The sequence below is a fragment of the Acipenser ruthenus genome, chromosome 8 (genome assembly GCF_902713425.1).
Source record: "Acipenser ruthenus chromosome 8, fAciRut3.2 maternal haplotype, whole genome shotgun sequence".
NCBI lineage: Eukaryota > Metazoa > Chordata > Actinopteri > Acipenseriformes > Acipenseridae > Acipenser > Acipenser ruthenus.
This window is the reverse complement of record NC_081196.1, coordinates 24,343,854-24,369,765: the sequence shown is the minus strand read 5'-3', so window position 1 is coordinate 24,369,765 and position 25,912 is coordinate 24,343,854. Positions and strand designations below refer to the sequence as shown.

Sequence of the window (25,912 nt, the reverse complement as noted above, 5' to 3'; positions counted from 1 at the left end):
AAGCTACTTAAACCTCTAACCTTAAACCCCCCAATATAAATCTGACTAACTTTGGCCCTTACCATCAGAGTGAAGTTGTCAGCACACAGGTTCTAGAGGCACATCATGCCACGAACAAAAGAAATTCCTGAAGACCTCCTGAAAAAAGTTGTTGATGCCTATCAGTCTGGAAAGGGTTACAAAGCCATTTCTAAGGCTCTGGGGCTCTGGGGCACCGAACCACAGTCCGAGCCATATTGTCCAAATAGAGAAAGTTTGGGACAGTAGTGAATCTTCCCAGGAGTGGCCATATTGCCCAAATCTCTCCAAGAGCAAGGCGTAAAATCGTCCAGGAAGTCACAAAGAACCCTAGAACAACATCCAGAGATCTGCAGGCCTCTCTCGCCTCGGCTAAGGTCAGTGTTCATGACTCCACCATCAGAAAGACACTGGGCAAAAATGGGATTCATGGCTGAGTAGCAAGGCGGAAACCATTGCTCACTAAGAAGAACATGAATGCTCGTCTCAAGTTTGCCAGAAAGCACCTGGATGATCCTCAAGAGTTCTGGAACAATGTTCTGTGTACAGATGAGTCAAAAGTGGAACTTTTTGGCCGACATGGGCCCCGTTATGTCTGTCCCTTTTATCTAATATTAGGTTTTGGTTGAAGATCTGATAACATTGTGTCAAATGCAGAAAATCAGATGGGGCAAATACTTTTTCACGGCACTGTATTCTACCCATGGTCTTGTACTCTCCATACTGGACTAATGTAACTCTCTCTTTGCTAATCTCCCTGCTTTAGCTATCCGCCCCCTTTAGCGCATTCAAAATTCTGCCGCTCGTCTCGTATTCTCCCAACCTCGCTACTCTCATGCTATCTCTGCTCCCATTCAATTCAAGACCCCTGTTCTTGCCTACTGCTCTCTTTACCACAGCGCCCCTCCTACCTCCAATCCCTCGTGTCTCCCTACACCCCTTCTCCACTCCTCCTCTACTGGCCGACAGGTCGTGCCTTCCCTCCACTTTCCATCCTTCCGTGGCCTCTATTTCTCTTCTCTAGCCCTTCTGTGGTGGAAACAACTACCGGAGAACTTCAGGTCCTTCCGTCACCTCCTCAAGGCCCACCTGTTTAGACTGCACTTGTAGATCTCTTGCTCTACTGCTCCTATTATGCACTGGACTTGCCTGACACATGCACCACGTTACTGGATCCTCAGCTAATGTACTGTCCTTGCACTATTGCATTACTAACATGTCATTGTAGATATAACTTGTTGTAATCTTAACTTGTTGCATCCTAGTTTGTATTGTATTTTAGTAGTATTATTTGCACTTACTGTAAACTACATTATTTAAATATTAAGCTGCATTGTAACCCTTTACTGCCCTGTATCACCTGTAAGTCGCCTTGGATAAAGGCATCTGCAAAATAGATTAATAATAATAATAATAATAATAATAATAATAATAATAATAATAATAATAATAATAATAATAATAATAATAATAATGAAACTCTCAAGCTACCGCTCTTAGGGTTTATATCTCACACCTTGGGTGTGTGTAAAATCACGTTACACCCACCTCCCATTTATCTATCTTTTGCAGATATGCAGCTGTAGAAAATTTAAAGTCGAGTTTTGCACTAACCATCCTTTGCATTCACATACTGTAAGTAGTGAGAAAAGGACAGATTCAGTAGATGTTACTAAGAAATAAGCGTGCATGTCAGGGAAGAGATGTGTTGAGAGAACTACAGGGAGGGGTCAAGAATAAAACCTAGGTTTTTAGCAGAAGCCGTTCAAAAGGCGACTATGGCGGTGCTAGTGTTAAATTGCACAAGTGATACTAAAACAGTAACCAAGTTTCTTATCTCGTATGATGAATGCCACACACAGTGAACTCTTGGTCTCCATGTTGCTTGGTCAGGAGAAACAAACTGATCTTTTACCTAGAGATCATTGATGTAATCCTTTTCAGCACCAAAGCCAATGTACCTCTGCTATAAAACACCACGTCATAACCGAATCATTGTCCAAATTTCTCCTGTGCTTTTAAAGGGTTTTAGAAGGCGGTCTGGAGACCCAATGGACTATATTTGCATACAACTAGGCTGATGCTTTTTAATCCTCGCAACATCAATAGCCAGACCTAAAGAACATAAGAAAGTTTACAAACGAGAGGAGGCCAGAATCTCATCAAGCAGCTTCTTGAAGGATCCCACCCAGGGTGTCGGCTTCAACAACATTACTGGGGAGTTGGTTCCAGACCCTCGCAATTCTCTGCATAAAAAAGTGCCTCATATTTTTTGTTCTGAATGCCCCTTTATCTAATCTCCATTTGTGACCCCTGGTCCTTGTATCTTTTTTCTGTTTCTTTTTTCAGGTCAAAAAGTCCCCTGGGTCGACATTGTTTTTAATGCTTGAATCAGATCACCGCGTAGTCTTCTTTGTTCAAGACTGAACAGATTCAATTCTTTTAGCCTATCTGCATACGCCATGCCTTTTAAACCCGGGGTAATTCTGGTCACTCTTTGCACTCTTTCTAGAGCAGCAATATCCTTTTTGTAACGAGGTGACCAGAACTGAACACAATATTCTAGGTGAGGTCTTACTAATGCATTGTAAAGTTTTAACATTACTTCCCTTGATTTAAATTCAACACTTCTCCCGAGCATCTTGTTGGCCTTTTTTATAACTTCCCCACATTGTCTAGATGAAGACATTTCTGAGTCAACAAACTCCTAGGTCTTTTTCATAGATCCTTTCTTCAATTTCAGTATCTCCCATATGACAGTTATAATGCACATTTTTATTGCCTGCGTGCAATACTTTACACTTTTTCTCTATTAAATGTCATTTGCCATGTGTCTGCCCAGTTCTGAATGCTGTCTAGATCATTTTGAATGACCTTTGCTGCTGCAACTGTGTTTGCCACTCCTCCTATTTTTGTGTTGTCTGCAAATTTAACAAGTTTGCTTACTATACCAGAATCTAAATCATTAATGTAGATTAGGAATAGCAGAGGACCTAATACTGATTCTTGTGGTACACCACTGGTTACCTCGCTCCATTTTGAGGTTTCTCCTCTAATCAGTACTTTCTGTTTTCTACATGTTAACCACTCCCTAATCCATGTGCATGCATTTCCTTGAATCCCTACTGCGTTCAGTTTGAGAATTAATCTTTTATGCAGGACTTTGTCAGAAGCTTTCTGGAAATCTAAATAAACCATGTCGTATGCTTTGCAATTATCCATTGTCGATGTTGCATCCTCAAAAAAGTCAAGCAGGTTAGTTAGACACGATCTCCCTTTCCTAAAACCATCCGGACTGTCTCCCAGAAAAAATGCACCAGTGACGCATGCGCATATCGCAAAATAATGCCAATAGTAATGGACAAAAATTCAAAAGGCATAATAATAGGAGCATGCTATAGACTGCCAAATTCAGACGCTGTGCAAAATAATCTGTTATACAATGACATTAGAAATATGTATAGAAAAGGAGAAGCCATACTAATGGGGGATTTCAACTTCCCTCGTATAAAATGGGAGAACCTGGTGGGGAGCACGACGGACGAAATTGAAATGGTGGAAATGACAAATGACTGCTTCCTAATGCAATTTGTCAAGGCACCGACTAGAGGGGAGGCATGCCTTGATTTAGTCTTTTCAAATAATGAAGACAGAATAACTAAAACAAAGGTCAGAGAGCCATTGGCAAACTCAGACCACAACATGGTCTCATTTGAAGTATTTTTTAAAACCCCAAAAGTAATGACTAAAGCTAATGTTTACAATTTTAGAAAAGCAAACTATGAAGGTATGAAAAAGAGACTAACAGAAGTAGATTGGAGTAAAATAGAGAAAACATCCACAGAAAAAGGATGGCTGTTTTTTAAAAATGTAGTACTTGAGGCGCAAAACAATTGCATCCCAAAAGTAGACAAATCTAAATCTAAAACAAAATGGCCAAAATGGTTTAATAGATCAATTTAAAAAAAAAAAAATTCAGCGAAAAAAGGCACTTTACAGAGCGGGACCAAAAACAAAATACACAGAAAGAGTACTTGGAACTGCGAACACAAGTCAAAAAGGAAGTTAGAAAAGCCAAGAGAGAGATAGAAATCAATATTGCTAAGGGGGCTAAAACCAATTCCAAAATATTTTTCCAATATTATAACAGCAAGAGAACATTCAAAGAGGAGGTTAAATGTCTAAGAGACACAAATGGCAAAATCATAGATGAAGAAAAAAAAAATCTAATATATTAAATGATTATTTTTCAAAGGTTTTTACAAAGGAGGACATGGACAACATGCCCCACATGTCGACCTGTTCCTATCCAGTTTTAAATGACTTTAGCACAACAGAGGCAGAAGTGTTAAAGGGACTAGGAGCTCTTAAAATAAACAAATCCCCTGGGCCGGATGAGATCCTCCCAATAGTACTCAAAAAAATGAAAGAAGTTATTTACAAACCGCTAACCAAGATCATGCAACAGTCTCTTGACACAGGGGTTGTACCGACAGACTGGAAAATAGCAAACGTAATACCGATCCACAAACAGGGAGACAAAACCGAACCAGGTAACTACAGACCAATAAGCCTGACTTCTATTATATGTAAGCTTATGGAAACTATAATAAGATCCAAAATGGAAAATTACCTTTATGGTAACAATATCCTGGGAGACAGTCAGCATGGTTTTAGGAAAGGGAGATCGTGTCTAACTAACCCACTTGACTTTTTTGAGAATGCAACATTGAAAATGGATAATTGCAAAGCATACGACATGGTTTATTTAGATTTCCAGAAAGCTTTTGACAAAGTCCTGCATAAAAGATTCATTCTCAAACTGAACACAGTAGGGATTCAAGGAAATGCATGCACATGGATTAGGGAGTGGTTAACATGTAGAAAACAGAAAGTACTGATTTTAGAGGAGAAACCTCAAAATGGAGCGAGTTAGGTCCTCTGCTATTCCTAATCTATATTAATGATTTAGATTCTGGTATAGTAAGCAAACTTGTTAAATTTGCAGACAACACAAAAATAGGAGGAGTGGCAAACACTTGCAGCAGCAAATGTCATTCAAAATGATCTAGAGAGCATTCAGAACTGGACAGACACATGGCAAATGGCATTTAATAGAGACAAGTGTAAAGTATTGCATGCAGGCAATAAAATGCATTAGTAAGACCTCACCTAGAATATTGTGTTCAGTTCTGGTCACCTCGTTACAAAAAGGATATTGCTGCTCTAGAAAGAGTGCAAAGAAGAGCAACCAGAATTATCCCAGGTTTAAAAGGCATGTCGTATACAGACAGGCTAAAAGAATTGAACCTACTCAGTCTTGAACAAAGAAGACTATGCGGCGATCTGATTCAAACATTAAGAATCCTAAAAGGTATAGACAATGTCGACCCAGGGGACTTTTTTGACCTGAAAAAAGAAACAAGGACCAGGGGTCACAAATGGAGATTTAGATAAAGGGGCATTCAGAACAGAAAATAGGAGGCACTTTTTTACACAGAGAACTGTGAGGGTCTGGAACCAACTCCCCAGTAATGTTGTTGAAGCTGACACCATGGGATCCTTCAAGAAGCTGCTTGATGAGATTCTGGGATCAATAAGCTACTAACAACCAAACGAGCAAGATGGGCTGAATGGCCTCCTCTCGTTTGTAAACTTTCTTGTGTTCTCATGCCTAACCCTTTTATACTCTCTAAGAATGTTCCCCTACAATCCAGCAATTAGTAGAATTAGGTTCTGCATTATCATATTTCGATTTCTAGCACCTTGTAGACAATACTATCATAGCATCAAAGGGTATGAATACTTTTGAATGAGCATTTTTGGAGAAATAAATAATTATTTCTTGTAATTTCTTTCCTCATACACAAAAACAAAACTTTTGCTACAAAATGTTTATATTTATTTATTTATTTTTTTATAGTTATTTGTTTTTAAGAAATTTCTATAAATTATAAATTTCCACTGGAGTATGTAAACTTTTGATGACGTGTGTGTGTGTGTGTGTGTGTGTGTATATGTATATATGTATATATGTATATATATATATATATATATATATATATATATATATATATATATATATATATATATATATATATATATATATATAGTTACAGGAAAATATTTTTTATGTGACGTCATAAACAACGATCCTATACAGATGTTCTGAGCATCTGTATAGGAATAGGAAACACCTATTCTATTAATGTGTACGTGGTTTGTCATTGTGCACAATTTAGCAATGCACCACTGTAACTTAAATAAAAACTAGTTAGTGTTATAATGCAAAATTTGTTGCTGGTCCCTTGAAATTCATATTAATGAGAATTGACTGTCCTCCTGTAAGTATCATAACTTGTCAATGCGGCACCATGATCTATGTTGTGTTAATTGTCTAGGCTGCAAAGCAGTCCAAGTTAAAAATAATAATAAATAGAAAAATGCTAAAATAATTTAGTGATTTATTTTGTGTTACCGGTAGTCTACAGGGTAGAGGAAAAAAAGTGTGCTAGGTATTCATTTGATTTTACTACTGTACTGTATATAGGCCTACTGTATAGATTCATTTTTTTACATAATGTAATGTGTAGTCTACCCAAAATACATTAGTGTTATTTCAGCGCAATGATTTATACATTTAAAATACATTGGGCACTATAAATGTATGCGATTCTGTCGTATTTTTGTGTGATTCTATTGTATTTTTTTAAAACCCGACACCTCCTTATGTTGGACAAACATGTCCGGTTTAGCGAGGGGCTACTGTATGATTAGGAAAAGCTTTTTTATTTGGGGGTGAAGGTGGGGGCCCCACTATAGAATCTGATGGGATTAAACTGCCTTTCATTATTTATTCAAAAAAATATCGCATGACTCGCAATGCTAAATATTTAAATTAGTATATTGTGGCTCTCTTCATTAATATATTTTCTCTTAGTACATACAACAAAATGTATACTTTTTGAATTGTCACAATGAAAATGCAAATTGTCGCTTCCTCTAATTTCCACCCTCTTCTTACTCTTACCACCAGCCTTCTATCATTCTGACTCATTCTTTCTCTGGATGTCTAGTGTACAAAGCAGATGATTTCTGAGAGGTTTGGCCGTGGATTACGGACTGTGGACCTGGAATTAGAGGCTCAGATTGATGTACTGCGGGACACCAAGCGCAAATATGAGAACATCCTGCGGCTGGCAAGGGCGCTCACCAACCACTTCTACAGCATGGTGCAGACGCAACGTGCGCTAGGGGACACCTTTTCTGACCTGAGCCAGAAATCACCTGAATTACAGGTAGCCTTGTCAATATATCATGTCACATACACCTGAACTTTGGATACCTACCGCTATGGTCAAAAGTTTTGCATCACTCTAGAATTATCTATTGCTTCATAAAGTCCAATGAAACCTGCTGAATAATGTTGCATTAACATATAAAATTGCATACCGCTTTGTAGTTTCCCATATACTTAACAGAAAACTGACAAATTGAAAAATGTGACATTTTGAAATCTAATTTTGAAAAAACACAATTTTTGAAAAGATGTCACAAATGTTGACACGTGTTACTCAATTAGAAGTAATCAAATTGACAATTAGAAGTGGTACCGAGTGGATTTAAGCTTTAAAGGCATGATTTTTACATAGATTTTTTATCTTCAGAGCAAGCCTCAGAAAAACACTCTGCCATCTTTGCACTTCATAAGGAAGGTTTTAGCAGTCATCTGATAGCCAACAGAGGTTATACGAGCCAAAGCACAGTATCTAGGATCATCCAGATATATCCAATATATTATTATTATTATTATTATTATTATTATTATTATTATTATTATTATTTATTATTTATTTCTTGCCGACGCCCTTATCCAGGGCGACTTACAATTGTTACAAGATATCACATTATTTTTACATACAATTACCCATTTATACAGTTGGGTTTTTACTGGAGCAATCTAGGTAGAGTACCATGCCCAAGGGTACAGCAGCAGTGTCCCCCACCGGGGATTGAGCCCACGACCCTCCGGTATAAGATAAGAAGACTGGAAGCTGTAAAGCTGCCCCCAGGTCTTTACGCCCATGTCAGCACTGCTCGCCAGGATCGCCACCTATGTTGTTCAAGTTTGAGAGATAGGACGGCCAGTAGTGTCCACTTACTGTGGCAATGGAAAGAAGTTGGAGTAAAGACATCTGCACGGACTGTAAGAAGGCGTCTCTTGAGGCCTGCTAAGAAGCACCTTCTGAGCAAATAAAAAAAATCTGAGATCGCTTGAACTTTTGTCGCACATACAAAGACTGGGCCAAAATAAATTTCCCCCATCAGCTGATTTGGAAGTGGAGGTGGATTAAAAGTTTGAAGGCGCAAAGGAGAATGATACAAGCCAGAGTGTACTGTCCCATCGACGAAGCATCTGGAAACCTGTCCAAAGGCACAGGATCCCTACATGTTTTACCCATAGAGACCGCTATGAACACAGAATGGTACCTCAAACCCTTCAAGAACCATTTTCCCAACAGGGATTTCAAGTTCCAAGATCCCGGAGCCTCTTGCCATCTAGCCAAAGCAGTGAAATGGTTAGAAGACAAGTGTATCACGCCACTTCAATTTTGGCCTTGAAATTCACAGTATCTCAATCCTATTGAGAATGTTTGGGGTCTGATAGGACAGGAAATTGGGAAAAGTCAATCATGAAACCGAAACTAGCTGGAATCAAGTGTAAAGGATGCATGGAGGAATCTAAAGTATAACTCGACCCTTCTAAGCCTCATTGAGTCCATGCCTGAGAGGATTAAAAACACAGTGGTGGCACCGACTAGAGGGGAGGCATGCCTTGACTTAGTCTTTTCAAATAATGAAGATAGAATAACTAAAACAGAGGTCAGAGAGCCATTGGCAAACTCAGACCACAACATGGTCTCATTTGAAATATTTTTTAAAACCCCAAAAGTAATGACTAAAGCTAAGGTTTACAATTTTAGAAAAGCAAACTATGAAGGTATGAAACAGAGACTAACAGAAGTAGATTGGAGTAAAATAGAGAAAACATCCACAGAAAAAGGGTGGCTGTTTTTTAAAAATGTAGTACTAGAGGCACAAAACAATTACATCCCAAAAGTAGACAAATCTAAATCTAAAACAAACTGGCCAAAATGGTTTAATAGATCAATTAAAAAAAATATTCAGCGAAAAAAGGCACTTTACAGAGCGTTTAAAAGGGACCAAAAACAAAGCACACAGAAAGAGTACTTGGAACTGCAAACACAAGTCAAAAAGGAAGTTAGAAAGGCCAAGACAGAAATAGAAATCAATATTGCTAAGGGGGTTAAAACCAATTCCAAAATATTTTTCCAATATTATAACAGCAAGAGAACATTCAAAGAGGAGGTTAAATGTCTAAGAGACACAAATGGCAAAATCATAGATGAAGAAAAAAAAATAGCAAATATATTAAATGATTACTTTTCACAGGTTTTTACAAAGGAGGACATGGACAACATGCCCCACATGTCGACCTGTTCCTATCCAGTTTTAAATAACTTTAGCATAACAGAGGCAGAAGTGTTAAAGGGACTAGGAGCTCTTAAAATAAACAAATCCCCTGGGCCGGATGAGATCCTCCCAATAGTACTCAAAGAAATGAAAGAAGTTATTTACAAACCGCTAACCAAGATCATGCAACAGTCTCTTGACACAGGGGTTGTACCAACAGACGGAAAGTAGCAAATGTAATACCGATCCACAAAAAGGGAGACAACCGAACCAGGTAACTACAGACCAATAAGCCTGACTTCTATTATATGTAAACTTATGGAAACTATAATAAGATCCAAAATGGAAAATTACTTATATGGTAACAATATCCTGGGAGACAGCCAGCATGGTTTTAGGAAAGGGAGATCATGTCTAACTAACCTGCTTGACTTTTTTGAGGATGCAACATCGACAATGGATAATTGCAAAGCATACGACATGGTTTATTTAGATTTCCAGAAAGCTTTTGACAAAGTCCCGCATAAAAGATTAATTCTCAAACTGAACGCAGTAGGGATTCAAGGAAATGCATGCACATAGATTAGGGAGTGGTTAACATGTAAAAAACAGAAAGTACTGATTAGAGAAGAAACCTCAAAATGGAGCAAGGTAACCAGTGGTGTACCACAGGGATCAGTATTAGGTCCTCTGCTATTCCTAATCTACATTAATGATTTAGACTCTGATATAGTAAGCAAACTCGTTAAATTTGCAGACAACACAAAAATAGGAGGAGTGGCAGACACTGTTGAAGCAGCAAAGGTCATTCAAAATGATCTAGACCGCATTCAAAATTGGGCAGACACATGGCAAATGAAATTTAATAGAGAAAAGTGTAAAGTATTGCATGCGGGCAGTAAAAATGTGCATTATAAATATCATATGGGAGATAGTGAAATTGAAGAAGGGAACTATGAAAAAGACCTAGGAGTTTATGTTGACTCAGAAATGTCTTCATCTAGACAATGTGGGGAAGCTATAAAAAAGGCTAACAAGATGTTCGGATATATTGTGAGAAGTGTTGAATTTAAATCAAGGGAAGTAATGTTAAAACTCTACAATGCATTAGTAAGACCTCACCTAGAATATTGTGTTCAGTTCTGGTCTGCTCGTTACAAAAAGGATATTGCTGCTCTAGAAAGAGTGCAAAGAAGAGCAACCAGAATTATCCCTGGTTTAAAAGGCATGTCGTATGCAGACAGGCTAAAAGAATTGAATCTATTCAGTCTTGGACAAAGAAGACTATGCGGCGATCTGATTCAAACATTCAAAATCCTAAAAGGTATAGACAATGTCAACCCGGGGGACTTCTTTGACTTGAAAAAAGAAAAAAGGACCAGGGGTCATAAATGGAGATTAGATAAAGGGGCATTCAGAACAGAAAATAGGAGGCACTTTTTTACACAGAGAATTGTGAGGGTCTGGAACCAACTCCCCAGTAATGTTGTTGAAGCTGACACCCTGGGATCCTTCAAGAAGCTGCTTGATGAGATTCTGGGATCAATAAGCTACTAACAACCAAACGAGCAAGATGGACTGAATGGCCTCCTCTCGTTTGTAAACTTTCTTATGTTCTTACTGAAAATACTTAGTACTACTTTTATGGCTTCCGGTAGACTTTTTCAATATCATTTTGTAGTTTCTTTGATTTTACATGATGTTAAATGAAAGATTAAATTATGTTCATGTATAACACAGCTTGGAAAAATAACAACCTCATCACATGACCGTGCGTATATATAGCGTTTACCACAGCTTGCATACTAATGAGCCGCTTCACCCCGAATAAATCACTACGCACCACTACATTCTAAATTCCATGACAAACTGCCATTTTATTTGTTATTAGTTACAAAACCACAGTCAAAAATTAGTGGCATTTGACCTATTTCCTTTGAATATATTTGGGGATGAAACTCCACATAACTGGTACAACACCAACTTTCTGAGTGAAGACACCAGCAAGAGTAGACGCATAACAGTAGATGAGGAACAGCTAAATGAAATAGAAGAAAACAAAGATTGAAAAAAAAAAACCTACAACATGGGCTGGTTAATGTACCTAAAGAAAAAAAATATGGATATTCATTTTATGGAAATAAGTCCAAAAAATCTCAACAACATTAAGGGAATTTTATACCAGTGCAAGAAGTTCAGCTGTGAACCAGTATTCAGTCTGCAGTTGTATAACGCTGAGCTGGATTAAATGCATATTTTAACAGTAGAAGTTTTGAAATCTCTGCTGACAGCAAGTTTAAAACCAGCAATAATGTATTACTGTTAGTCAGGAAAACTCTTAGAAAAGCAGGTAACGACAAGGCCAGACACCACCCCCCAAATTACTGGCCTGGATTTTAAGCGTCTGTGGGAAACTGAGATACTGTCCCCTGACACCGTGGTTGGATTGATGCGTAAAATCTGGTTCGATCGTCAACTTAATCTGGCACGACTTGGATGCGAGGGTGTCCGACAACTAACAAAAACATATTTTGAGATCCAAAAGGATGAAAACGTACTAGAATATGTGTTCCTCGCATATAACGAGTTCACAAACGCACTTCAAGATCCGACTTCAGTCTCCATCATTTGAAACGCCGCCCATCATCACAGCTTGTACTCGGTCCTCTAGTTTCTAGTGAGAACATAAGAACATAAGAAAGTTTACAAACGAGAGGAGGCCATTCAGCCCATCTTGCTCGTTTGGTTGTTAGTAGCTTATTGATCCCAGAATCTCATCAAGCAGCTTCTTGAAGGATCCTAGGGTGTCAGCTTCAACAACATTACTGGGGAGTTGGTTCCAGACCCTCACAATTCTCTGCATAAAAAAGTGCCTCCTATTTTTTGTTCTGAATGCCCCTTTATCTAATCTCCATTTGTGACCCCTGGTCCTTGTTTCTTTTTTCAGGTCAAAGAAGTCCCCTGGGTCGACATTGTCTATACCTTTTAGGATTTTGAATGTTTGAATCAGATCGCCGCGTAGTCTTCTTTGTTCAAGACTGAATAGATTCAATTATTTTAGCCTGTCTGCATACGACATGCCTTTTAAACCCGAGATAATTCTGGTTGCACTCTTTCTAGAGCAGCAATATCCTTTTTGTAACGAGGTGACCAGAACTGAACACAATATTCTAGGTGAGGTCTTAATAATGCATTGTAAAGTTTTAACATTACTTCCCTTGATTTAAATTCAACACTTCTCACAATATATCCGAGCATCTTGTTGGCCTTTTTTATAGCTTCCCCACATTGTCTAGATGAAGACATTTCTGAGTCAACATAAACTCCTAGGTCTTTCTCATAGTTCTCTTCTTCAATTTCAGTATCTCCCATATGATATTTATAATGCACATTTTTATTGCCTGCATGCAATACTTTACACTTTTTTCTATTAAATTTCATTTGCCATGTGTCTGCCCAATTCTGAATGATGTCTAGATCATTTTGAATGACCTTTGCTGCTGCAACAGTGTTTGCCATTCCTCCTATTTTTGTGTCGTCTGCAAATTTAACGAGTTTGCTTACTATACCAGAATCTAAATCATTAATGTAGATTAGGAATAGCAGAGGACCTAATACTGATTCTTGTGGTACACCACTGGTTACCTCACTCCATTTTGAGGTTTCTCCTCTAAAATCAGTACTTTCTGTTTTCTACCTGTTAACCACTCCCTAATCCATGTGCATGCATTTCCTTGAATCCCTACTGTGTTCAGTTTGAGAATGAATCTTTTATGCAGGACTTTGTCAAAAGCTTTCTGGAAATCTAAATAAACCATGTCGTATGCTTTGCAATTATCCATTTTCAATGTTGCATTCTCAAAAAAGTCAAGTGGGTTAGTTAGACACGATCTCCCTTTCCTAAAACCATGCTGACTGTCTCCCAGGATATTGTTACCATAAAGGTAATTTTCCATTTTGGATCTTATTATAGTTGCCATATGTTTACATATAATAGAAGTCAGGCTTATTGGTCTGTAGTTACCTGGTTCGGTTTTGTCTCCCTGTTTGTGGATCGGTATTACATTTGCTATTTTCCAGTCTGTCGGTACAACCCCTGTGTCAAGAGACTGTTGCATGATCTTGGTTAGCGGTTTGTAAATAACTTCTTTCATTTCTTTGAGTACTATTGGGAGGATCTCATCTGGCCCAGGGGATTTGTTTATTTTAAGAGCTCCTAGTCCCTTTAACACTTCTCCCTCTGTTATGCTAAAGTTATTTAAAATTGGATAGGAACAGGTCGACATGTCGGGCATGTTGTCCGTGTCCTCCTTTGTAAAAACCTTTGAAAAGTAATCATTTAATATATTTGCTATTTTTTTTTCTTCATCTATGATTTTGCCATTTGTGTCTTTTAGACATTTAACCTCCTCTTTGAATGTTCTTTTGCTGTTATAATATTGGAAGAATATTTTGGAATTGGTTTTAGCCCCCTTAGCAATATTGATTTCTATCTCTCTCTTGGCCTTTCTAACTTCCTTTTTGACTTGTGTTCGCAGTTCCAAGTACTCTTTCTGTGTACTTTTGTTTTTGGTCCCTTTTAAATGCTCTGTAAAGTGCCTTTTTTCGCTGAATATTTTTTGAAATTGATCTATTAAACCATTTTGGCCATTTTGTTTTAGATTTAGATTTGTCTACTTTCGGGATGTAATTGTTTTGCGCCTCTAGTACTACATTTTTAAAAAACAGCCATCCTTTTTCTGTGGATGTTTTCTCTATTTTACTCCAATCTACTTCTGTTAGTCTCTGTTTCATACCTTTGTAGTTTGCTTTTCTAAAATTGCGTTAGGAAGCAGTCATTTGTCATTTCCACCATTTCAATTTCGTCCGTCGTGCCCCCCATCGGGTTTTCCCATTTTATATGGGGGAAGTTGAAATTTTGCTCAGCGTCTGAATTTGGCGGTCTATAGCATGCTCCTATTATTATGCCCTTTGAATTTGTGTCTATTATTCTGACCCATATTGATTCTGCATTGTTTTCTTTGTCCTGATTTAACACCTGGGCTTCAAGACTATTTCTTATGTGTAGCGCTACCCCTCCGCCTCTTCTGTCCTGCCTGTCTTTCCTATATAGTGTGTACCCACTAATATTATATTCGTCTCCATCACTCTCAGACAACCAAGTTTCTGTAACACCTATCGCATCGTAGAGATGGCACTTTCGAAGCAGAAATTCACAATAAACGAACATGTGCAATTTTATTTTTAGTAAGCGAATAATGAATTACGGTAAATTAAATGTGGGACTATATTATACTGCGGATGTATACACAATAAAAGTTTCTGGTTTTGTCTTAATTTAATTGTGTTTTAATTATTTTAATTCTTTTTCTTCCCACAAATGACCTTGACCGTAACTGTGTTTATAAGTGGTATAAACCACTTTGGACCGTGCGGTTCCGATGATATATACCACTTCTGGGATGGTTTTGGCCAGGTGTGGTATATATCATGGAAATCGCATGGCCCGTCGTGGTTTATACCTTATATATATATATATATATATATATATATATATATATATATATGGTATAAACCACGATGTATTTGAAAATTGCAGTCCACAAGCGTCGTCCAACCAACCTGAACAACCTGGAGCAAATCTGCCAAGAAGAATGGGCCAAAATCACTCCGACACTGTGTGCAAAGCTGGTACATACTTACCCCAAAAGACTTAAAGCTGTTATTGCAGCGAAAGGTGGCTCTACCAAATATTAATGTGTGGGGGTGAATACTTATGCAAGCAAGATATTTCAGTTTTTTATTTTTCTGAAAAATATTTCCCAACATAAAACCAATGTCACCTTACAATAATTGATTTTGAGTTTCAGTGTTTTAAAATAAAATATCAAACAGACCGAAATTTCAATGTACCATTTGTAATTCAGTAATATGAGAGAATTGGTCAGGGGTCTGAATACTTTTGCAAGGCACTATGTGTGTGTGTGTGTGTGTGTGGGTGTGTGTGTGTGTGTGTGTGTGTGTGTATGTATGTGTGTGTGTATATATATATATATATATATATATATATATATATATATATATATATATATATATATAAAGCTCACAGACTTGACTTTTAAAAATAAGTAAAACAGATTAATTGTCTCAATCCTAAAATTCTAGGGAGATACAGACCTTTTGGCTATAGCTGTAGATCCTGATTTTAGTTATGTTCTCAAACCACTTCCAAAGATTAAATATAAGTAAATATAGTGTATATTTGTGTATAAATTACACATTTCATCTTTTTAAGGACAGTCCTGTAGGACCTAATCAACTTCCAGTGGCAGTGCTGGAATTAAAATCTGTTTAGATTGAGAATCATTATATTGTAGAAGATCAATATTATAGAAGACTCTATACACATAATAAAATATAGTGACAATAAGAATATTTAAAGTAAACAAATAAATAAGGAATAGTATTCACTGAAGACCTCCAGGTATAAATATAACTCCTGTGTGAAGTTCTGAACTTAAATTAGAAGACTGCATGCTCAGGCATGATAAATGTTGAACATTTTTCTTAACATATAAACAACAACAATAATATATATATATATATATATCTCAAACTATGAGTTAACATATTGCTGCAATTTTACAATCAAGGGTTTCCAGATCAAATGTCTTTCTGATGTGCAGGACGAGTTTGGATACAATGCTGAGACACAGAAACTGCTGTGTAAGAATGGGGAAACTCTTCTGGGGGCCATCAATTTCTTTGTTGCCAGCATAAACACACTGGTCAACAAAACCATGGAGGACACGCTGATGACTGTCAAACTCTATGAGAATGCAAGGTAACCACCACAGGCAAAATCAGACTTGCTTTTCTCTGTTCTTCTGGAATGTGTACGCTCATTAAATATTCAGAGATGCACACATATTTAAATCTTGAGTAATCAGATCAACTTCTGACTTGGGCTAAAATTGTTTTACAAAAGTTGACCTGAACTTTTGTCACGATCTGGACTTGAATGTATCAGCCTTGAAGACACCTATAAATCTGATATCTAAACAGTGATACAGTTCCTGTCTCCTCCCCCAGGTTGGAATTTGATGCCTACCGAGCAGACTTGGAGGAGTTAAACATGGGTCCTCGCGATGCTGTCACCCTTTCCCGCATTGACACAGCACAGCAGCAGTTTCAGATACACAAGGAAAAGTATGAGAGGCTGAGGAGTGACGTCACCATCAAACTCAAGTTTCTGGAGGAGAACAAGGTACACAGGAGTACCTTCATTCTTTATTGTTAAAGGTAGAGTGGAATGGGTCCCTGTGGCAAAGTGGTGAGTGAATACAGGTGCGTGCAGAGCGGGTACAAAACAGACAGACAATGATTTCCAGGTGCAAGGGTGTTTATTGATTTATTAAACAATGTGCAGAGCCTTATGGCGAACACCTGTAAATAATAATGATGGAGTGATACAGCGGCGTGTATCACTCAGTAATTGTAATCCCCGGGTTTGACCCGTAACCAAAAAGTCCAGTTCTATTACACCCACACGAAACACACAACACAAACACAGTTAACAGTGAGTGATTATTAGTGCTCGTGGTGCAAGACAGTTCTCTGTGAACAAAGGGAAAGTGTTGGTGTCCGGGTTTGATGCTGGCTGAATAGTGACAGCTCTGGATTGTGTTAGTAGCAATCTAAAATAACAAGCAAACAGTTTTTACTTAGACAAACTAAACACAACACTCATGTTTTTGGTAGCACAGGATTCTCCTTCTAGGTTTGATCTAACCATTTACAAAGGAACAGATCGCTTACACTACGACCCCTATTTATACCCTCGCTCATGACCCCTGGGTTAACGAGCGCATCTGCTTCTCCAATCCTCGGATGCCACGCTGTTTCCCATCCGAGTCACTTCCTAAATGACCGACTTCCACCTAACCCAAGGAATAAATTGTCATGCCATTTAGTTAAGGGTACTCTGTTCCTTTTACACAGCGCCCTCACAGGTCGGGAGGGATATCTAACACCAAGAATCATTCGATCTGTTATAGTCCCACATGGGCTTTATGTGTCTTCATTGTGAGATTAAAGGTTAGAGAGAAACTAATTACACTTACCTTAAACAACTGCACAAGTTTACTGCTGACTGGCTGATTGTAATGCGCTGATTGAGTTAATTCATGCTGTTAACCAGTTCCATTGAGTTTGGTGGGATTGTTTGTTTTTTTTATTTAGGGAAAAAGAGAAATGTAGTATTGGGGTTCCCGAGTGGCGCACCACATGGAATGTAGGATTCCCCCCATAGCCTGGAGGTTACTGGTTCGAGTCCAAGCTATTCCACTGCCAACCATGGACAGGAGTTCCCAGGTGGCGGCTCACAATTGGCCGAGCGCTGCCTGGTGGGGGCGGGGGCTTAGGTCGGCCAGGGTGTCCTTGGCTCACCGTGCACCAGTGACCTCTGTAGACTGGCCTGGTGCCTGCGGGCCTGCCTGTAAGTTGCCCAGAGCTGCGTGGTCCTCCGACGCTGTAACTCTGAGGTGACTGCATGGCGGTCCTGCAGAGTGAAAAGAAGCGGACAGCTGACAGCACACGTTTTGGAGGACGCGTCTGTCCATCTTCGTCCCTCCCGAGTCAACGCAGGGGTAGCAGTGGTGAGCCAGGTTGAAATAAACAATAATTTGGCTGATTTCCATTACATGAGAGTAGATGTTAAAACTTTATGCTGATTTGAACTCTGCTCTCGCCAAGATAAGCGCCAACTAAGACGTAGCTTTACAGTAAACTAATGTGGTCATTCTTTATCTCCATCCATTTGCGTTTCTTTCCATCTGATGTTGTAGATATCCTTCTGTCTGGTGTTGATGGCTAAAGTGTAATGCTGGCTCCAGGGATCAGCTTATTTTTGACTCCCCAGTGCCTCAGCACACACAATGGCTGCGATGCTGGCTCTGGGGATCAACCACAGTGCAGTCTCCCCAGTGCGTCAGCATGACAACCGTCTGGATTGAGCTAAGTAGGGTACAGCTCTGGGGTCTTCAAGTGGGCACCTTCCATCCTCAGTGTTTTGTCGACTAGCCCACGACACCTCAAGAGGGCTTGACGGTGATTCTGGCGGCCTAGCATCACCCCCCTCCGTCCCCTAGTCAACTCAGCCCAGCTTACTTACCCGTACATCAGCGTTGCTTTCTTTCTATTGTGCTTGAGATCCCCAGCCAGAATCTTTCCGTCTCAACCACAGCCAGTTGCTCCTCCTTTCTGCTGCTTCAGATAAGTTCTTCACTGTGTGACGCAACTCTTGACCACTGAAGTCTCGTAAGATCTGCCTGTCAGTCATGGCGATGACATGGAGTGGTGGGGAAGAGGGTGTGTTGGCTTTCCCTCTCTGAGTGGCTGAGAGGCGGGCCTTGGGGGATTGCTCGGCCCATAAGAACTGCGCTTTGTGCATTCGGGTGGCCGGAGAGAGGATACCCAGTGACGCTGGCGAAAGACGTCAGTGTAAAGAAAGAGCAGGCAAGCACGGCTGAGTGAGACAGCCTGCCTTAACCTTTTGCGGTCCATTTATTCAGCGTGTCTCAGGCACGTCGGGTCCAATTTACTTTCACACTCAGTTTATTTTAGACGCGCTGTTTAAAAGTATTTTTTTTCAAAGTAAAACAGGTTTAAAAGGCACTGCATATTAACAGGACACTCAGTACTGCATCTCCAGCCCCGCCCCACCCCTCGTTCGCTGTATTTTTCACATACCTCTTCATAGTCGTGCATACTGATAAATCATCTCCTGATCGCTCATTTTATCACCAAACTCCTCAATAATGCAATCAAAGTCATTGTTTTATCACTAACATCTCAAAAAGCTCTGCAAATGTCCGTGATATTCTTTAAGAGCTGGATGCGGAAGCAGCTATCTTGTTTGTTTATGGCCGTGTTATGTCTGTGGTGATCCGCCCCTTTTTCTTTTTCCTGGCTTCTCTTGGCTCCTATCGGTCTCACTCCTCCCATTGAATAGTTTTCTCGGCTTTTTCCGGAGAAAAAACGACTAGAGACCTGTGCTTTACATCTTTACGTCGGACCGGAAAGGGTTAAAAGAAACTAAAAAGTAAAATAAATAATTACGTACCCGAGGGGACGTGTGTAGTTATATGGGGTACTTTGGCCACCCCAGTGTATAGAAAATAGCGGAGCATAGGTCGGAGACCCGTATTGACCGGCTTAGCGGCAGTGGGGGCACTGCGTAAGCAGCACTTTTGTAGTTTTATTACTGTTTTCCCTTTTTCTTTCGCCTTTTCTTTTCATTATTATTTTTGAGCACTTGTAGGTGCACTGGACTGTATACCAGTATTGGTAACCCCGTGGTCCTGTTTACTGTTGCCAGTATTCAGGCCACGGACAACAGCGCCCTCTGCGGGTAAAAATAAATCAGCAAGCCTGAGCGGCGTTACAAATAAAACCTTCTGTCTCCCGTGTGTGTCTGTGAATTGCCCACCACCCTTCCACACCGGGTTGTAGAGTGTGCCAGAAATCCTCGACAACCCACCTCCACTGGGTAAACCCGGACTCTCCATCCTCGCTGTTCCACTTCAGCAGCTAGTTGAGCAATTGGGGAGAAAATAAGAAAAATAATTGGCTATTCCAAATTTAAAAAAAAAAATGTATGGAGTATTGAATCTTAAGTAATGCTATTGATTCGATTTTAATGTCAATCGATCATCTTTAACAGCAGAAATTAAATCAACCAGCACATCACAAAGTAATTGTCAGCAAGGAAGCTCACACAGGTATTGAAGGTGGGACTAATAATCAAATAAGCATCGCTCTAACTTTGATGACACTAAAAGCCCTTGTTCAGTACTGAACTATGGCCAGTTGAAATGGTGTTCTCTGATAGGCTTGTGGCTATGAACTTAAATATTAAAAAAAAAAAAAAAAAAAAAATGATGAAAAACAGAAACCGGCCAAGAACTGGAAGTAAATAACATGAATGGGTAAGAGAATAATATCCCCCCTCAGATCATCTTAGCCAATGAAGTTCCAAGTAGAGTAGTCTTTTCCTTTTGTACAGTAGATTCCCACCGAACTTTAGCTTCAAACATCAGTTTAGTCAGAAAAAATGCTTTAAACAATGTGCCAAATGGTTTGTGTTTCGAAACAAAAATTGGTGTCAGTTTTGCATGTAAAAGTTGTTCACACTTTTGCAGTCTTAGCAGGAATTTTATTTTTGCATTTAATAGTTAAGCATTTTACAAACACATTTTTTATAAGCAATTTATAAACAAAAATGAAAACACTGGCAGCACTTGATTTAAACTTAAAAAACAGTAGAATGAAGCACCTCTGATTAGTTTGAGTGGCAAAATAAGTATAGGCGAATTCAGTGGTAAACTGTGCCTTTATGCTTGGATATATTAGGCAGACAGAGGTGAAATAATGTGAGGAATCCATTCTTGTTAAATGGCAGTGATACACAAGGGTGAGAGCAAGCGCTTGCTTGTTGTCAGTATCCCAGGCAGTAAATATGAACAGTACAGTATCAGAATACTTCACTTACCTCTAGTCCATTTCCGGATATTCTGGGTTGTAATCCACTCATTCGTGTCCTGTTGCTTGATATTTCAGGTGAAGGTGATGCACAAGCAACTGCTCCTGTTCCACAATGCAATCTCAGCCTACTTTGCAGGGAACCAGCAGCAGCTTGAACAGACCCTCAAGCAATTCAACATCAAGCTAAAGCCTCCTGGTGCGGACAAACCATCGTGGCTGGAGGAGCAGTGAGATCTCACTTTCCAAGGAACACATCGAATGACCAACAGACAAAAACAGCCAGTGAGAGCAGGGCCAGGGAAGGCCTGTAAAACAGCAGTGGTGGAGAAGTGGACTGTCCCCCTGTCCCCCTGTCCCCGTCCCTCCCTCTTCTTGCGTTTTGAAGAACTCTTAAAATGTTTCTCTAGGAATAATAACTTTTCATCCTTCATAAAAAAATAAGTTTTTCAAATGCCATGGCAGTTAGCAGTTTTAAATAATATATATTTGTGATAAGGTTTGTAATATTTGATTGAAAGTAATAGTCGGGTAACAGTTGCCATCCTTGTGACTGCAGCCAGCAGGGCAGCTTGGTGGCTATATCTATCTGTTCTATGTGCTTCAGTCACTAGCTAACCCTGCTGATACCCAGAAAATCCAGCATCTGGATAATGGTCTTTTATAATGACTTGTTTGCTTCTAATGGGATATTGTGACTCTACAGCCTGTGTAACAACCCAAGCCAGGTTCACAAGGTTTACCGTAACCTCTAGAATTTGGTTGAAATGCATATAATGATACTGATCCTTGAATTTGCCATGCAGAGTTCCAGATCAAATGCTATAATGATATTGAAATGGCTTTTTTTTTATGACACCCTATAGGGGACAAATAATTACCATTCATCATTATCATAATCGAAAAAATAACAGTTTGAAACCTCAGATAAAAACCAAACAAACATTGACATGTTGTTTACAAAGACAAATAATAAGCAACATTGTGGTGGAATTTATAGTAAATTTGGTCTGAAGCACTGCATGGTGAATTCTGTGGTTCCCTTTCCTTTTCCGATTGGTTTGCTGGGGCAAGCTATACAGCGGTATATCCCAATCGATAATGGAGAACATTTCTATTTCAGGGAACCAGGGTTATGATGTATAACCTAATGTTAGTATCTTTCATATGATATGTATTTACTATGATAACACTGTCTATTAACTTGGTCTATATATTCCATCTAGAAATTAAATATGCTTCTGCAGGAAGTTGGAGGTAAATTTGTTGATGAGTATTTGGTATGAATACAGGCAATATTGATGTATGTAAACCAAAACAAAAGGTAATGTTTTTAAGAATCAGTTAAGCGCTAGGTGGAGCTGACCATGCAGCAGACATTTCAGTGGTAACACCGAGGGGCTCGGGCTGCTTCATTCTGACCACAAAGGATTCTCTACCTGGGAGCACATTATGTGTTTGTCATACAAACCACAATGCATCTTTTGCTGAACAAAGTTCCTGATTAACAGTATGACACATTTTCATAGCGCAAATAAGCTATACAACCATTGCGCTCCATACTTCCCACATTAAATATGTATTCCACTGTTCCAACAGACATTATTAATACTACATATTCCAGCATTACAAGAAAAACCTACTTGAGAGTTTTAGTGGCATTTGCATATCTTGTAAAAAAGCAGATGAGAGAACCCCCCTCCCCCAACACCAATGTGTGAGAGGCAAGGAGCAACCTCAAATCCATAACTGTGACTTTACTGAGGCCCATTAAGAAGAGCTAGGAGACTTGGAGACAACATGGGCCAGTGGTAAGCACCCATCTCTTAAGCTGGAATGGTGTGAAGCAGTGATACCTGTTTTACAACCACATTAACACTATCAATATGCACTACTCATTTTTTATTTTCAAAGAAAAAACTGTTTTCTAATCTTGCACGGAATAGGGGTAGGCAACACAATCCAGGGCAGATTAAAACAAAAATAATACTTGATGTTTTAAACAAAACAAGGTGCAATTTACAGAGGTGGATAATGAATAATTAACATGTGGCATAAATAATAACTTCCCATTTTAGTAACGAGTATATATGAAGCGGCAGTGGAGCCTTTTTTCAGGTAATAGAGTGTTCTTATTGGAGGGTTTTAGCACATTGAAAATAATTTAAAAGAATGGTACACTGTTTCTGTTTCATTTTATTTATTTTTTAAAACTTTTAATTATACAGTTTATGACCACTAGATGGTAGTCTAATATATGAAATGACCTTGATTCCTGTGTGCGCCCATTTTCTCTTTTAAGGATGAGAGCTCTGGGGTTCTACATTTCTGTGGCACTCTTCTCTGCCACGGATCACCTCTGTAGCTGTAGTAGCGAGCAGCTTACCATCACTTAATACACCAGTATAATATGCCTTCCTTGTAAATATGGTCACTGTTCGAGGTTGAACCCAAAATGTTCCACACCTTAAGCCACTGTACTTAAGGTTATCCTACCTGGACTGTAACCAGATGAGACCAGTCCTGTGAGCATACCAAGCCCCATAGTTGACCCAAATAAAGGGGTGCTTATGGACCATGTTTTTTGTCTTAACTATTTCTAGTGATATATTTCAGGCACTCCATAGGTAGTTTTAATTATTAGACAGAAAAAATGAAAGGTTTATATTATTTGCGTACAATCAATATTTTTTTTTCAGGCTGCTCTGTGATATTGTAGTGTATGAATGATTGTATATATGTAATGATATTTAAAATAATAAAAAATGAGTTTCTGTGGAATTTCACCATTCGTCCTTGCACTCCTCATTAGTGACACAGATTTAAAAAAAGCAGCAGCAAAATAATAAAAACATTAGACAAAGCCATTTGCTGAATGAAATGTCTGGGTATGTTATTTGCAGTTTTTTAAATTTCAATGTTTGGTTAATAAAGCAAGTTTCAAGTTGCAATATGGGCAATATGCAATTTCCTCTTCTGGCTTTAAAGACAATACCTAGCAGTCTTTGCTATTGTTTCTCTTAATTCTTGTTGTGGCCCGGGACTGCTTATCTCAACACTTTTGGATTAAGTTTAGTTTAGCATTTAATAGCCTTTCTTTACAATTTCAACACAATCACTAGTTTATGTACATGTGTAGACTTTACAATTATTACAAATTTGCGTTCTGGATATTAAGATTGACTCTTTTGCAGTATTGGGGCAGTGGGTTATTGGCAGCAATAAAACATGTACATGTTTACAGTAAATTCATTTAAAAAATAGAGCCTCTTTTAAGCTATAATAGCACACTTGCCCCAGCTGTAACCTAAGTAGCAGGTCTGCACTTGAACATGTTAAAGCGGTCCCTATTCAGAGCACACACTGATATGTTCTGTTTGAGAGCTTTCCTATTCAGCGCACACACTGATATATTCTGTTTGAGAACTTTCCTATTCAGAGCACACACTGATATGTTCTGTTTGAGAGCTTTCCTATTCAGAGTACACACGGATATGTTCTGTTTCTGAGAGCTCAATGATTTATCATTTTTTTGCCAAGAAAACCAATGTACTCTCATTATTGCATATTTTCATTAGGTTTATGAAAATACACCTAAAGAAAATGTACAATAAATACCTATTACACACAAAAAAATAGCCGTCAATAAATCAATATGAGTTAAAACAGAGATCGTTCATCAAAGCTGCTTCTGAAGGAAGTAGAACCTTCGTTAAACCTGCTTATATTAACCAATGAGGTAATTTATTTGTAGAAAAAGTGTAAGCTGTTACATAATTAGACATGCAAGTGGATATCACAAGTGTACAAAAGTTTCAAATAAAACCATTGTGAGCAAACTTTAATAAATGCTTTAGCAAAGACCTGCTGTTAAAATCTGGCCAATTCAACTTATCCCTGTATTCTAGGGGCCTGAATTAAATCAAAACAATGGTGGCACCATAAACTTTAGTTTAGGCCTTGGCTGCTTTTGTACAAGTAAAATGTTTTCAACACCTATCACTTTGTTTGTTAAAAGCTGTAATAAAACTGATGTAAATGAAACACTAAGTCTACCAGCATATCATTTTCTCTAGGTGTTATATTTATTTATACAACAACCCTACACTTCTCTACCATTGTTTTCTATGGATGTCAGCTGTTATTAATCAATAACAGAATTGTAAATAAAGCACAACTGAGGAGATGACACTAATTAATGACATCTATTCTAAAACCACTGCTTACTGATGAAACGCGTCGCATGGACACATGAGCCCTGCGCTCAAAAAATGAACTACAATGATTTATTTAGACAAACAAATAAATACATAATTTAAAAGATTGTAGTATAATAGTGATAATGATGTTGCTGTGGCGTGTTCCTCTATAATAATGGAACCCTCGGCCTCTGCTTCAGACTTTATTGACTCAAGTTCTATTATTACCTTGTAAAACGCCACTGCAATGCCATTATCCCTTGCATAGTACACAATGTACTGTCAACATGGCCTGTGAATTAAATGGAATGCATTTAATTAAATAATGAGTGAGAACTCTAATAATGATAATAGTAATATGTAAAAAAGTAGGTGGTATGTAGGCCTACACAAAAAATAAAAAATAAAAATAATTTTAGTAGAATAGCATCACACTATGTAAGCAATAAGACCCAACAGAGTGGGCGGTATTGGGCAATAACAGTCCGCTCAAGGGCGTAATGTCCGGTATTTCCCAATACCACCCACCCTGGAGGGTCTTATTGAAGTTACAAAATGGACAACTGTTACGAAAAAAAAGACAGAAACCAGTTTTGTTGTTTAAAACTTGAGTAAATGGCTCAAGGATATCTGTCGAGGTGAAAAGGCACTTATGTTGG

At 38.6% G+C, this 25,912-nt stretch overlaps 1 protein-coding gene across 10 annotated transcripts in view; it reads left to right on the top strand.

Annotated features, from left to right (window-relative positions):
* The window catches only part of LOC117407207 (arfaptin-2-like), a 65,175-nt gene extending 41,335 nt beyond the window's left edge, over positions 1-23,840 (top strand). For 6 of the 10 annotated variants that reach the window (XM_059028743.1, XM_034011917.3, XM_034011913.3 and 3 more), the window contains 4 exons: positions 7,095-7,316; positions 16,167-16,357; positions 16,606-16,780; positions 21,133-23,840. In XM_059028743.1, coding sequence (XP_058884726.1) covers positions 7,095-7,316; positions 16,167-16,357; positions 16,606-16,780; positions 21,133-21,288 — 744 coding nt within the window. In that variant the 3' untranslated portion in view covers positions 21,289-23,840. Of the gene's footprint in view, positions 1-7,094; positions 7,317-16,166; positions 16,358-16,605; positions 16,816-21,132 lie in introns of all 10 variants that reach the window. The other 4 variants (XM_034011918.3, XM_059028744.1, XM_059028746.1 and 1 more) reach the window with 3 other exon arrangements.
* The last annotated feature ends 2,072 nt before the right edge of the window (positions 23,841-25,912 follow it).